The 16,821-nt window shown below is 28.6% G+C and overlaps 1 protein-coding gene across 2 annotated transcripts in view; it reads left to right on the top strand.

The window, feature by feature from the left end:
* The first annotated feature begins 3,844 nt into the window (after positions 1 to 3,844).
* Positions 3,845 to 16,821, top strand: part of LOC148231977 (prostaglandin E2 receptor EP3 subtype) — a 39,224-nt gene continuing 26,247 nt past the window's right edge. For both annotated transcript variants that reach the window (XM_088191530.1, XM_088191529.1), the window contains exon 1: positions 3,845 to 4,931. In XM_088191530.1, coding sequence (XP_088047656.1) covers positions 4,895 to 4,931 — 37 coding nt within the window. In that variant the 5' untranslated portion in view covers positions 3,845 to 4,894. The remainder of the gene's footprint in view (positions 4,932 to 16,821) is intronic.

The raw sequence follows: 16,821 nt of genomic DNA, 5'->3' as shown, positions 1-16,821 counted from the left end.
CAGATAAGAGAAAACCGCTCTGCGTGGGAATCGACAGATTACAGAAACGTATGGAGGCTTTCCACTGAATTTTTTTTTTCAAAAAACGAACAAGAATGGCCTATTCTACTTTAAAAGATATGTGCTCAATAAAAAGTTATTTTAAGTTTGTAATATTGTACCTACTAATATGTTTTAATAAATGATCAACTATTCAAAATTTGTTTTCAATTATAATTATTTTAAACATTATAATTAACAGATTTGATTTTTAGCAAAAAAATATTGCAATAATAAAAACAGTGAAGATTCTTCACATATATGTATAAAGATATCTACAATTATATACTGTATTATATAATACAAATATATACAGTAATATAATCACATACAATATATGACATATATTTTTTTTTATTTCTTTAAATTTCTCAAGAATTCTCAAGAAATTCATGAAAATTGTAATTCTTGTTCCTTGAGAAATAAACGTTGAGAAACTTAAATGCCTTTATGTATTACGTGCTACAATCAGCCCGGTAAAAAGCTCTTATTGAAATTGCTGCATTGAGAACGAGAAAACTTCGCAATATGCGTTAAAAGCACAATAAACAAAACTGAGACTTTTTTATGACTCTTCGACAAGTGCTTTCGTACGCGAAGATATTATATTTCAAGGGAATTGGCCAAAAGCATAACTAACGGCCGTTTGGGACCTAATAGAAATTCTATTGTATTGAATTGCCAAACGGAATGCGAAATTACAAGTGCGAAGTTGTCAAATTTATACATGCTTAATATAAATATTTTAATAATAACACAGACAAAAATAAACAAATTTAATTACACCCCTAAATCTTTATAATTGTCCGTCGCGTTGAGAGTGAGCAAGCAATGAAATTTTCTTCAGTCCTACCAAGCGTTTATAAGCTTATATATACCCGATTTTGAAACTTCCATTAGAAATTTACTACCGATGATAACTTCAAGAGTTCATCTGAACTTTCACCAAGTGGAGCTACGCTGACTTGGAAGAGACTGTGAAAGAGACCGAGAAAGCAGCCGCTTCCCTCTTTACGTCAACTTTGATCCATCTACAACGCTCAAAATCCAGAGTACAAACTGATCCTCGAAGACGACGGAATTACGAGATGCAGACAAAGCTAAGAGAACTTCGAGTATTTAATATAGTAAATACACCAACTGTTTGTAAACTCAAAAAAATGTTTGAATGAACAATAATAATAACCTATATCTAAATCATAAAATTGATTGATCATAATTAAATTTTTAGGCGAAATATTTTCTGCTTTCTATATATTTTTATTATTAGCAATACATATGGATATCTATAGATATACATATATAAAAATAAGCTTTTCACTTCAAGAAAAACTTTTTGGAAAAGATGAATCTCAAATGACAGGAGTCAGACACTAGTATTATTTCACCTATTCCAGCAACCTAAATTTGTCTGAATCTAGCACCTCCAGTTTCGCAGCCTTACTTTTAACTTGCTCAACGTCACTTTGGTTATTAGGGGTAAAGATGCGTAATAGCGCGCTCGCAATCGCTTGGCAGCAACAACACAAAATAACAATACTACAGTAAATATTTTCCGCTATTAATAATTTAAACATGACCTTGCATTCTTCAACCTGAATGCATCAATCATCGGTATGCATTTTGCCAACTTGTCTCTCGTTTCGCCATTTTCGCATTAGTCGAAACGTAATATGTACATATTCATGTATACATATGTCGGATATTGCATACACATGTCACGTACGGTATGTTTATCGCCTCATTTCGTAGGCGTTGGAAGTGTACATACAGGTCATGTGGGATCATCGAAGGTGCTTTCGAATTCGGAAGTTAATGAGGAAAACCCATCGATTTGGAATATATGTTCTCAGAGATAAATGTGTTCAACTTTTTAAGTCAATTAGGAAGCATTGGTTTATACAACTATTAATAAAATAATACTTTGTATTATAATATATAACAAAGAACATTTTTCGCCTAATATATTAAAGTAAATTAATTCCATCTATTTGTAAATATTTACTCCACGTGTACATATATTTGTAATAATACATTTCTTAGAATAATGCGTTGTTATTTTGCAGTACGCATAAAAGTAATAATTTATCGTACAAAATGATTAGTACTACACTTTGTTTTTATATAAGAGACTCATCTTTAACCCAGAAGGCTGACTCAAAAATATGTGACTACAACAATGCCAACAAAACTAATGTAATTTTGTGAATATTTAGCTATGTAAAATTTGAATATATTATAAACATCAACCTTGAAAGGTTGGCATTAGTTTATTTGCATTTATAAACAAACAATCAAAAAAAGTACTGTTCGTGACATTGACACACATTTTTTCGTTGATATAAAAAGCCATTTTAAACCAAATCGTCATAAAAAAAACGTGCTGCAGATACTTAAAAATGTAATATTTGTTAAAGGATGGTATAAAAATGTGATATTAACCACGTCGCTCTTTTCCTTTCGTGCGATTTGTAAATGAATTTCGCCAATTGCGAAATTACTCTCGAAATGGTGATTCATATTTTTGCGCAAATTTTAATTATATTTTAGAGAAATTTACATATATTTATTGAGACAAACATGCGCGTTTATGGGATGAAACATTTACACTTCACGAGATAGGCTACCAATGCGGGTTATAAAACGAAACTCATTTAATCGTTAATGGTGCGTTTTATAACCGTGAATGTTACACAAGAATTTTAATGTGCCTTGTTACACCAATGAAATAGTCCTTTATTTTTTTAAATAATAAACTTATAATATATATTAAATATTTTTTTTAGCATATAATATTAAAAGATTAACTAGCAATTTTTATTAATTAAAGTAAATAGTATTATTGTATTAAATATACCACTGTAGCTATTTAAGCCTCTATTCCATATTTGCTGTTTTTATTAAACAGACGCATGCTTTTATCTATAATTTATTTAGTTTAATATAGCATAAATTATCAGAAAAATATATAAATTTGTTACAAAGCTATTGTACCATACTAAATAGTAGGTAGTATATAATTGGGATTTCACACAACAATGGAAGAGAGATCTCGTGACCAAACAATTGCGTTAATAAATATAGCATGGATCATATTTTAATAGTACATCTATTTCAGTAATTTAGTCACTAATAAATTCCGCCGAAAAATACTTTTTGTTTGGAAAGGACGACCGCTAGAAAATAAATTAAATCCTGCGCATAAAAAAACTATTGTTCTTCTACTATTTAGTTACAAATTGGCAGAGTGCACATCTGGGCAATTTTTTTTAAGGCGTGAACACATTTCGTGGGTGTGTCCAAGAAGCGATATAACTGTCTGTCAAACATTCTCACAGAGGCACAGAGACTGAGACGCGGTGAGAGACGCAGAAGAGACAATTTATTGTATCAATTAATATAGTTTGCTTGTAAAATATGGTAGAAAATTATTTTTTAATACAAATAAAAACTTTTAAAAAATAATTACTCAGAGCTGAACCGAAAACCGAAAACCCTAAAAACCGATATTTATTCCGGAACAGAACCGATATATATTTTTTTAATTAAACCGGAACGAAAAAAATAACGTTTCGATGCCTGAATATAATACGCAATCGTATAAAAAAATATTTTAGTAAAATCGGACTAATATTTTTTATGAAACTGCACATAACAATATTTTAAAATATGCTTACAGTAAATTTATTTGGTAATCCTTTTTTGTCATATGTTCAAAGGGGTTACAGAATTCTGCCACGCGCACCGCGAACGCACTGTGATGAGTCGTAGGGGTCGCATTGGTACAGAAGCGCCGGAACAGTTCAGTCTTCGCGCGGCAGTTGGACCGGCACGCCAGTTTCAAAAACCGGAGTCGTAACTCCACAATCTTGAGCAACAAACAACATCGTCAACAAGTAGTTTGGAGAGCAACTCCAAAAGCAGTCGATTAAACAGCGATACACAGCGCGCACGTACGACAAAACAGTGATAAAATTATAGGAACACGTCAAAACAAAAACAATTGAAAACAAGTGAATCTGATTTAAATAAAAAATAAATGCATGCAACGTTGCGTATGTAAACAGTATTTTAAATATTGAAAGGTGTTTGTACCTGCTTCCGGAAAGGGATAGTGGCCCGTCAGTTTCACAAACATAACGGTCGTTATTTAAATGTTTATGGATTCATATCAATTGGTTGTATAAACAAATTTATGTAAGTGCGTTACGACAACAAACAAAATGTGAAATGTGTATTTAATAAACAATATTTCAAGTGTGCGAGCGAGATGCTGCCATGTGAGAACGCTCAAGAGAGAGAGAGACGCAGAGAAAACAAGGCGAATGAGTGCATTTAGACGAAGGTCGATAGCATCTAGGTTTGAACACATTTTAGTGCAACAGTAGTACCCAAAAATGTAGCTAATCATGCTCAATCAGATGGATGCCGCGGTCTTGTCCGAGGACATGTTTGACATGTCCAACGTGACCAGAGCGTGGCCAAAGTTAAACACTACGCTTATGGAACAGGGTGTAGTGGACAATGTGACCGCCGCAGTGCGTAATCAGACTATGCCATTGCCTTGCTTGGTGATTGTGATGGTTAGTTATATCGTCGGCATAATAGGCAACGCAGCGGCCATCATATTCCTGTGCAAGGGGGACAAGAAAATCAAGAACAGGAAGCACGCTTTAATGCTCAAGAGCTTGGCAATCAACGACCTGGTCGCTCTGATGGGTATGATGATGCTGATGACCATACCTTTCTTCATACCCGAGGCCGTGCTCACCAGGTGGTTCTGCGCTTTGAGGGTAGTCTTCAGGATCTTTGGGTTAGGCTCTGTCTGCATAGCTATTGTGATGGCACTGGAACGATGGCTGGCTTTGACTCAACCGTTTCTTTATCAGAAGGTATTTATACAATTTATTAACTTTTTTGTTAGACTCGATAAAATCATCTTTCAATAGCATAATTGTAAGTAAGGAATGCGAAGAGGCAATGATCTAGAAAAATCTATAGATAATTTATATTTTTAATTAACAGTCGTAGCACAAAGAACACATATTGCTTATCTGCAGAGTATTACACACACGTTTGATATTGATTATTATAGCTTAAACAACTTGTCATATTATTTAAATTTTTCTTATAAAAAAAAAATGCTTCAAATAGCCTAAAATTGACTATCTTCAGTCATTAGACAGACTATAGCTCAGACTATTAAGTTTAATTCACTACTCTCTGTTATATAATATTAAATAATTAATTATTATTAATACAAATCTAGTTAAATGTTTAAAAATTCCATACTTTTTCAACGTTACAATTATTAGTTGTGTTTATAATAACATATTATGTATGTTATATTATGCTCTGCTTATGAGATTGTATACAATTGAATATAAGAAAAACTTACATTTTTGATGTCAATTCCGAATCATATTAAGTAACTTAAACTTATTTGAAAAGACAATTTAATTTGGGAATTAATACGTTTTGGTATAATAGGAATACCGACGTTGAGGATCAGTTCATAATGTGGTATAACCCACTCGGAATCAGGAAATGTAAGAACTCAACTAAATAATCGATAGCTTTTTTTATTATCTTTTCAATTAAATAAAATGAGATGCTGCATCTGGCATAATCTCTTAAACAGAGAATTTATTTTAACGATTTTTACATTGATTGGTGCAAATATTTTTCTAATGTGATTCGTTGATTACGTGCCAAAAAATTAATAAAAATAATAAAAAAATTAGGTGTTTAGGGCATCCGTTAGTAAATCTATACTAGATATAATTTAAATATAATATTTTTGTAAGTAATAACCTTTACAATATTTTTGTTTAAGTTACCTTGAACTGGGAACTTACCAGATTGAATTTATAGTGAATGGCAACTTTTAGAATTATATTATAGAATGAGGTTTATATGTTTATTGAATAACTAAATAATTTAAAACAATTTCAGTATATTTTTAAAATTTATTGTAATATTTCTCTATTTATTTAAAATTAAAAATTTTATATTATACACTAATCAAATATTGAGAAAATTTCCACATGTATATGGATCACTTGACCTCGTCTCTTTGCCCATCGTATCTTTGACATAGGTTTGACATACTTCACCGATACGCATTAAAATATTATTTTTGATTAATATAATATGATGTAATTACTTATTGTAAAAGCCCTTGTTTTTGACATTGAGAATATCCAAAGTTTATTATTTCAAGTTATATCAACTTATGCTACAACCTAATAAGCTCTCGTGCTTACCGCTTCTTTTTTTTTGAAGTAAATTTGCCAAAACAAAGTTGTACGACACACGCAGCACCCATAATTTGGCATGTAATCACTTTTCTCAATTCGTCTGTACAACAATTTCATCTCGCTATACATGGTAATAGAATTCCACAACGCACATATTTTATATTACATTTTTTCGGAGTCTAGATAATATTTTACACGTAACTTAGCTTTGATGAATTTTAGCTATTATTCTTCCAATCTAATAGTATACATTAATCTAGCTAGTCAAGAAGGGGCGTTTCTTGATTCAGGTCAGGGTTTAAGGTTTAACCCCGAAGGTCGAACTTTAGGCAATTCATACTTACCACTAACTTGATAGACTTATTCATATAATACGATTATCACTACTAAATGTAGTGTTAAATTACAATAAAGCAGCAAGTATAAGATTGTAATCAAAACACTCAAACGAGCGATTAATGTCAAATGATATCTTATTTGTTTCATATGGCTATAATGATAGTGTTTTTAATTAACTATGTATTTTAATGCTCGTTAACGACTATTGTTTCTTATTTAATTGTATATAAAAAATAGATAAAGCAGTTACTGTTACACGTAGTAATTTCATACCTCCCATGTGACGAAAAAAATATTTTAACTTAAGGCGATCCTAAGAAACATGTTTTTAACATAATTAATTCATTACAAAGTCACCTTTAATTAAAAACGATTAAAACAGACTGATTAACAAACTAAGGACATCCTTATTGACAAATTACTTACTTCAATTTAAGCAATGCTTAAATTTGATCTTGATTAAAACAGCATTCAATTACTAGTTCTAAGATTTACCATTTAATGCAAAGTATACGATATATATTATTATTAATAGGAAATGTTATTAATTTATTTTAGAAATGCTTATAATAGGGTTTGTGTATCTTTCTTTGTTTTGATTTTCATTGTTTATTTATAAAATATTAAAGGTCGTTGTCACAGAAAAAAATATACGTATTTCGCAGTTCTGAAAATTTTGTATTTACATGAAATAAAGTTTTCCTTTGGTTAAAAATTTGCTTAAGCCAAATTACGGCAGTTTATATTAATTTCTGTATGTAAATAAGTTTTAGTACCGAACTTAAAAAAATGTAGTACTAATTACATATAAAATAAATAATAATAAAACAATTATTCTTAACATTCGTATTGCTTATATAGCAATAGAACCATTGTATTTAAATTAAGCTGAAATTTAAACATTGCCATTGTCTTTTACTAATGTGTAACCATAAATGTATTCGTATAATGATTGCAATTTTAATTTATTTTATATTTTATTACTTAATTAAAAACCTGACTCATGTGAAGTTGACAGATTTATTTAATCCCGATCTGTCAGACATGATGAATTGTCGTAAACCCTTTTATTTTAAGGACTCAAATAATTCGTGATTATTAATTAGCCATGTTGACGTTATTAATAAATTCTAATTAACTGTTAACTTACCGGTTTAAAATTAACCAAAATGAATTGTATTTAATTCTATGATTTTGTTGGAACGGAGAATAAACCAATCGATGTATTCCGAGTCAAATAACGATTTTATTAGTGATTCAATTTCCCTTATCGAGGTCAATGGTGCTTTTGGTATCATCTATGACCTTTATGAGTGTTGCAAGTTGGATAGAATAATTAGTTTTCTACTTTTATAAGAAAAATATAAAACTTTTGTTAAGGAACTGTAATTCTTCATTAAATATGTTTTATAAGCAGTAGATAGGTGTGCCGTTAATCTCAACAACTATCTATTAAGGATGGGTGTATAATTTAAAAAAAGTTTAAAATGTTCGATAATATGAAAGTACATCAAGCTAAACTGAAAGTATGTTCTTTAATCATTACAATGAATACTATTATTATACAAATATAGGTTATATTGCACTTAAAATATTACAATAAAATTAGATTTAGCACTTTGTATATTTCGTATATTTATACCTGTAATTAACAACTTGTATGTATGTCCAAATAATCCATGGAAGCGCCACTTTCTCTATTTAGTTTTGAAATAATAATTAGAACTGCTTCAAAATTTCATTACATCTTCAAAGACAATGCAATCTGCTATATTTTGGTGTAATTAAATGAATTTACAATTAATTCCCTTTACGTCGCCATATTTATTGTGTAACCTCACCAAATATCATGTTTAAATATCAATATGAACTTGTATTATTATAAATATTAGGTTTTGTAATTGTAAATCCATAATAATTTATGTTTGTTATGTGCTTTTGATTTTATTTATTATATAGTCTTATATTCACAGCTAACTGATGAATATGTGCTACATAAATACAGTATTGTCTTCGATTGCCGTACTATTTTTTTGTCGTTATTCATGCGTCTTTTGTGGTCATCTTAACCCTTTGAGGAGTATCGCCGTACATGTACGGCGGTCGATATTTCACTGTTTTGAGGTACCCCAGATAGTTATATATTTACATATAATATAATTATTATATTTTTACATATATTACTGAATAAATAAAAAACATTAACACTATAAAATGATTTCTATACAAAATAATACCAATAAATTAGATAGTACGAAATAAATTAACATTACGAAAAATATTTTATAAAAAAATATTGAAAGCCTCTGTATTGATATAAAAGACATTCCATACTAGAACAAAGTATGATATTTGTTTTTATTCGATTTTGACCCTTTCTATCGACAAACGAACATTTACCGAAACTTTATTTGTAATGGACGTGATGTATTAAACATATTTTATTGATATTACAAATTTAAATTAAGACTATTAGATTATCAAAGTAACTATTGATATTTAGATAAAAACCGTTATTTACTCAAACGCTTAGAAATAAATAGTAATATATATTTTGATGGTAACTTGATTATTACTTATTATATTTGATCCTGTTTTAGCTAAAGATATTAAAAATGATTGTTGTTTTTTTTAGAATAGAAATTAAATGCGTGTTCATTACACTTTTATTTTACCTATGGTTAATAGTGAATTAGCTGGCCATACACGCACGGATTTGTCCGACGGATCTGTCCGTCGCGGATGTCTGGCGGTTAATCCGATTGTGTGTGGTGTGAAAAGACACAGATTTGTTTGTCCGCCGTCTGTCTGCTGTCCGTGCTCTATCAAATTTGAGAAGCCAACTACTAAACCACTGCTATGTTAGATTTCAGTAAAATTATTCAATGTTTAAAAAACAGTTGGAATATTAGCCGCTCAACACAAGTCGTTTATATTATGTCTAGCAAATTTTTTTTGGAAAAATTTTAGATTGCTAAGATAAGTTAATATTAAAATTTCAAATGAAGAAAAATTATATTAATTTATTTTATTTATAACCTGTGTGTGCTTTCGTTATAACATATATTTAGTATAGATTAATTTTAAATTGAAGCTGAAACATACATCAGTTCAGTTTCGATTTTGGTCAAAAATTAAAAAAAATAGTTTTAGTTGTGCTTTAAATTAAAAGATATTTTGTATGTTTATTATTACTTATATAAATATTGAGTAAATTATTGATAACACACTTATCTATATTTTTATTGCGATCATCTGTTTTCAATATTATTAGTAACAATTTAACAATAAGATTTACATTATTATGCATAAATATATTATACATTATTATGCACACAGAGGCAGATTAGTTATTTCATATTAACGATGAACTATGTGTTATTTAAATGTTGACAATTTAACATTGACATTAACATAATTATAAATAAAATTTATTAAACAATAGATTGTTTAATTATACAATAGTTAATTATAACTGCATTGATCGAAAAGAGTTTTATATAAGCCATGGCTCGCAATGAACTCGAAAAAGGAGATTATAGGGGAATATCTAGGATATTTTTAGCTACCCCCATTAAAAGCGTCGTCACGAAGCTCGTCTTTACGTGTATTTTATAAAATTGTTGCTCTCAAATTTGATATCTTTGTAGAACAACTTTTCCCAAGGAAAAAAGTATTAAATCAAGCTTCAAAAAAGTTTAAATTTGTTTTTTTGCATACTGATTGTTTCATATAAAATATTTATTATAAATATTATTAAATAAAGCTATATTATTATACATGTATTAAGCACAAGTATGTATTTTAAATTCACACATTGTTTAGTGTAAAAATTAGCTAAATTAAGATATAAAATTATTAAAATAAAAATATTATATATATATATAATATTGTAACGCTACATTTAACAACTGCCTAAGGGCTACCGTTGTATTGGTATTTTACCCCAAACTTATATGATAAGAGCAGTGACTGTCACTTTTATTACTTCTTTGTGGTTATTTAGTGAATATGTATTTAAATGGCAAGCCTAAGTGACATAAGCTGTAATTTTATGTTATATACTTGTACAGTAACATTTTATTTAATTTATCTAAATCCACTTTATATTCAAGCTATGCAATTAAATTTTATTTATGAATAGCTCATCAATCATCAAATTTGTAATCGTATTAAAAAATACATATTGTGAGTCGAAATTATTGTGTTTGTACGTCGCTTTGCCTCGAATCTTAATTGAAAAGCCATGTTTAATACAGCGAGCGTGAATAAAATTTTAGTTTGATTTTTGTAAAATACGCTATATTATTTTTTATATTAAATAAAATTAAATATTAAAAATTTAATTTAATTAAAACGCTTAAAAATTTTTGCCAGGCTATAAAAAAATGTATTGAAAACGGTAGTTTGTTTGAAGTTATATAAAGTAGTGATGAAATTTTTGATGATTTCCCAATAACATGCGTGGTGGAAAAAGACACTTTGATACCAAAAGATTCCAAATAATAATTTATTTTTTTAAATAATGTTAATTACTAACATGCCACTCTTAAATCTAATTTTCATATAATTTATAGTGCTTTACAACAATTAACTTAATTTATACACGAGTATTATGTGAGAGAAATTTACTTATGAAGTAAATAGTAGCCAATTTAAATAATTTTTCCCTGATAAGATTATGCGAAAACATAACTGAAATAAATGTATATTTCTTTTAGAGCCCTATGTATAAAAGCAGTTTTTCACACTTTTTATTATATAAAATAATATATGTTTGTGTTATCTATAAGTTTAACTTACGCTTTAAGTAATAAAGAGCCCGTTGATATTGACCGGAATTGAAACGGAAATATATTTGTTTTCTCACGCCCACAAAGAGGAAAAACAACGTTTCTTCGTGTTTATTTACAGTTTACCGTAGTTTCTTAACTATTGGTCGCAAACCAATATTGAGTAAGTCACAAAATATCTTCCACAATAACAACATTTATGCTACGTTACTAAAAAAATCACTCTCTGGTATAATGATGCGCGTTTTGTAAGACAAATCTGCTGATAAAATATGTAGTCCTCTTGAAATATAACACTTAAATCGGTTTCCACTTCTGTGTGACGTAGCAAATTTTTATCCATTCTATCACGACCCTTTGATCAACTTATTGAAGTGTAAAAGATTTTACATAATAGAAACATAATTTAAATAAAGACTTTTCAGGAATATACCCTCGATAATAGTCCCTATTCAAACAATACACGATATGATAGCCCTCAGAAGTAAAAATGGCCACAAACATTCGAAAGCGTAAACAAATTACGTTTTCAAATAGCTTCCTTCAAACATTAAATGTTTTAGTCAATATTTCTATAGCTATTTGCCACGTCCGAATAATATAAACCAAATTAATGTTCAAGAAATAGAAATGTTTCGCCAAAACATCTAATCTTACATTTATATATTGGTAAACGTAAATTGTGCCAGCATTTTATTTAGTCACACCACTCGGTATTTAAAACCGAAAGAAGATAAAATATTAATTTTATTTTTAACTGGCATATAACCTACATATAGAATTTAAATGATATGATCCAGAAGTCTTTAAATAATTCTATAGAGCAATTTTATATTGCAGTAAATGAATAGTGAGAAGGTACTCTTAATGTTATTAAACTATGCAAGGACAAGGTACTTTACTACAATTTTAATTTTCTTTAAAACACATTTATATCAATTTTTCTACATAGATTTTTAGCAAAAGATATATATATAGATTTTTATGAACTAATAGATTTTTAACAAAACAAAAATCTAGTCATCATAGATTTTTGTTTTGTTAAGCCTTAAAATAAATTAATTGATTTCAAGTAAATTTTGCAACCGATACATTTGGCCTATGTTTACAGACCGTCAATTTTTTTTCTCTAATTTTTAAAACCAATGCCTTTAAATACTTTCTTTATTGTGTAACTTCTCATTTGTTTAAATTTACAGCGCTATTTCATAGTGATGAATTGCAGGAGCGGATTTTTCTTTCGCAAATTATGAACTCTGCCACGTCACACGGACTTAACGGTAGTTTTTATACCCGGCTAGAAAATCGCGTTGCGGAGGTTAAAATTTAGAGGTCATTCTAACAACAACTTCAAACAACGAAAAGAGAAATAAAAAGTCTCAAGAGTTATTTTCACAACAATATAAAAAAGATCTCGTAACAACAATGAAAGTGCCGACATTCTCACGCGAATCGCTTCATTTTTTACTAGACTTTTAATATTTTGTATTAAGTAAATATATTTATATTGTTATTTTTATTTTTATTATTAATTGCCTGGATCTCAAAAGCAGAATTATTACTCTGTGGGTCGCGGATCAAAAAAGTTAAGAAACACTGATTTACTAACGTGCTTCGTTGACGTACATTTACACCCTAACGCATGACGTCATGGGCTTTTGATCACACCATATTTGATTCGCGATTCGCGTTATTGCCTTTCCAGTTTCCCATCCAAAATCTAGTTGTTATTGTCGGTCTTTTATTTTGCTCTATTTTGCTCCACAATCTTCGATCCGTATTGATCTAATCCCTAACTATTATCAGCGTTCTGACAGACCGCTCATTTTATTTTATTTTGTTACATATGTATCATCTCACGATACAATAATATTGCCTACCTCTTAGTTGCATTCAGAAGGTCGTGTGATTTCTAATGCATTTAATCCAAGAGTCTACAACTTAAGAAAAACTGCTAATAACTAATATATTTTTTTATTGAACCATCGGAGCGCATCTTGTAGCAATTTCTATATTATTATACATAAATATGTTTTGCTCTAAAGAACGTATTTTCTAAAGTGGATTTTCTCGGGCGCTTCCCAGTGTCGTTTCAGAGTATTTATTCAGATATTCTCAATGGCAAAAGGCTTCAATTCTTGCATATTTTGATAGCATCTAAGCTTTTAACCGGAAAATCAAGGATCGAAGAACGGCTGCGATTTACTTCGTGTTTGCGCTCAGTCATGCAGTAACTAATATTATATTACAATGTATTGTGTATGTATTTTTCTATATAGAACATTTTCTTGTTTATTTATGTGAAAATTGTAATTACACTATATTATATGGAGCAGAAATTTCATGGTTACTTAGTTTATCTTGAATTTTTTGCACATGTCTGCGCCAGCCTCCAAGGGTTGGAAACACATGTTAATATAAACGATACAAAAAATATTCCTTGGAGCTAATACATTAGTTAGCATTTTGGTAGTATACATATTTTACACCACTACATGTGTTGTAAGCTTATCTCAAAAAGTAGTTGAATTGTAGAAAGACAAATACAGATTCAAGTGAACAATATTATTTCATTAAAATTCTACAAACGTTTTTTTAAAAAATGTTTTACAAATTACTTCTTTATATTTTTTAATGGCAACTTCTTGCTAAATTACTTTGTTTATGTATTATCTAAGATTAGTAAGCGTCTCTTGCGTACGTGGAAAATATTCATACAATAAGATGCTCTAATAAATAAAAATAAATTTGTACGAATATTTTTAATTGTTATACAACCGCTGACTTTTTATGTACCGCTGCATAAAAAAGATGGATCCGTGCCATATCTTTTAAAATATGCATGCTTTTTTTGTAAACTTTTTATAGAAATCGTATTTGAATAGCATTTTTTTTACTATTTTCTCAACAACTCTAATAGGCCTTATCTTTGTTTTGGTAATCTTAGAACTACAATAATAATCAGATAAAAACCCACTCTGCATATAGATCGGCAGATTGCAAAAATATATGGGGAATATTTTTTTATAATAAAAATTTTCGCAGTATAAAACATACATACATTTATGATTTTTTTATCCAAATATCCTAGGGAAAATCCTTTTGTTATATGTAGGTACCGTTTTATCGAGTCACATGTTTTGTTTTATCGTTATCGTAATTTTTCAGGCTTAATAAATGTTTATCCATTCATAAATAATAACATTCACAATTTCATGTTGACCCTTTAAGATTTAATAAGTCAGTGTTTACCTTCTAAGGTTTAATATCGCGAGAAAGTCATTTACTGGTACAATACTATTCATAAATTAATGTGTATTTGAAGTAGTCCCAGGGCTTAAATTGTTTTGACAGCTGAACGAATTCGATTATCGATGAATTCAAAAGTAATGGATTTTGGATTAACCCTGTTTTTAATTTAAAATATCTCATTTGATTAATCTAAAGTAATACCCACTTTTATTATACATACATATGTATTATATATAAAATACATACAACTAGAAATATTTTATCAATATTTATTTTAATCTATTGATTTTAATGAAACACATGTATTGGGCATTACATTAGTAATTGTTTGTATTGTAATGTTATATAAAGCAAAAACGTGTAAAATATGTGTATATATTTCAATTTTTTTTTATTTAATCAAATGCTTTCCTACCTTTTGAAAGTAATAACATATTGGCAATATGAAATGTAATAATAAAATATGCGTAGAGATGTCTCATATGATGTAGATTGAATCTTTTTTCCCATTACGAAAATAGCTGTAAATTATTTCAAGAGTTTTTTTATTAACCTTATTTTTTATTAGGTGTAAAAAATTTAAGACATTTTTACGCTTATCTGTCCGTATATTATTTGGGCCATGAGTGCAAATAATAGCTTTAATGTAAAGTCTAGTATCCTTTTTCACGTTTGTGAAAGGTCATTAGTGTCAAAAGCAGCAGGGTCTATATTTTTGAATAAAAGCATCATATAAGCTAGAAAAAAAATTGACACCGAAAATATTTAAAAATGCATGATATTTTTAAATCTATTTTTCTTAAACTTATTTTAAATATTTTAATATAAATCCTAATTTACACTAAAAGCTTATTTGTAATAGGTATTAACCTTCACAGCTGGAATCTGAGCTTTTATATTAATATAAATAAAAAACGTGGAATGACATGACTTTGTAATTCTATCATTATATAAATATTTATTTAATACAAATATTCGCCAAACCAGATAAAACGATGAAAGAAGAACTTCGTTCGATTAATCTTAACGATACAGTAAAAAAGTGTTTAACTTAACTATTTTAGAACCGCATGTTCATCGCTTTAATTAAAGTTCGAAGCTGCGCTTGCTCATTTATATATTGATATATTTTTAATTTATTACATATAATGATCCATTTTTTTTAGATAAAACTACTAAGCTAACCGTTGATAGTTATGATGTTAAATTCATAGAAATATATTAATTAAAACGAATACATATTACTTAAAATGTTTAACTTAACTCAAAGAATATGAGCGATTTCATAATATTTAATATACATTACAAAATTTACCATTTGCATAAAGTAAAATTAAACCCCAACATGGCTTTGCATGATTTAAAGGTTTCTAATAGAATAATCTCATTGTTTTATATGTTATTTAGACAACCCTTTACCACTGAAAATTAATAGGATTAAATTTTTACTATGCAGGATTTATTATATAAAAGCTATTTTTTGTAATGCCTTGCATAATATATAAATTAAAATTATTCTTAATATTAAATTTATTTATAGGCTTGATCCATAATGCGCTGGATTGATAATCTAGATCTATGGGTTTAATTCCGGTGCAAATATTTTCAGATTTATCTCAGCTATTTTTATTTTATGACTAAGATACATAGATCGAAAAGTTATAATATTATGGCTTTTCTTTTAACAGTATTAGTATTACTAAATTATTTTAAATCAATTGAGTACATACATACATCTACATATAGTAGCTTCAATATTTTTTCTACATAGCAACGAAAAGCAGTCGTGTGTTTGAAATGTAAAAAAAATCTGTCAATATCAGAACGATTTAGGTATTTTTTAATTAGATAAAAAGGTCGAGAAAAAACCGATTATTTGTAATCTACCTATGTAGTATACACACTCCAATCGCGAAATACTTTTATACTTTGTTCGATATTTTTTCTTTTTGATCGTGAACAGACACGTGCAACAAATGTATTTTGCTCCTATAATTAAATTATCCAATATAATAGGACTCTAATTTGATCTCGTCAACTTCTTTGAGTCTTTGAGGAATGTCCCCCGGGGAGAGGAAAATGGGGATCGTTTCGGAGTCACATTTCTATAGAATATATGTGTATGTACATAAATATCT

Source organism: Plectrocnemia conspersa, unplaced genomic scaffold (genome assembly GCF_051122295.1).
Source record: "Plectrocnemia conspersa isolate PC_06_02 unplaced genomic scaffold, ASM5112229v1 ptg000009l, whole genome shotgun sequence".
In the NCBI taxonomy this organism is placed as follows: Eukaryota; Metazoa; Arthropoda; class Insecta; order Trichoptera; family Polycentropodidae; genus Plectrocnemia; species Plectrocnemia conspersa.
Note: the sequence above shows the minus strand (reverse complement) of the source record. Positions and strands in the feature narration are given on the sequence as shown.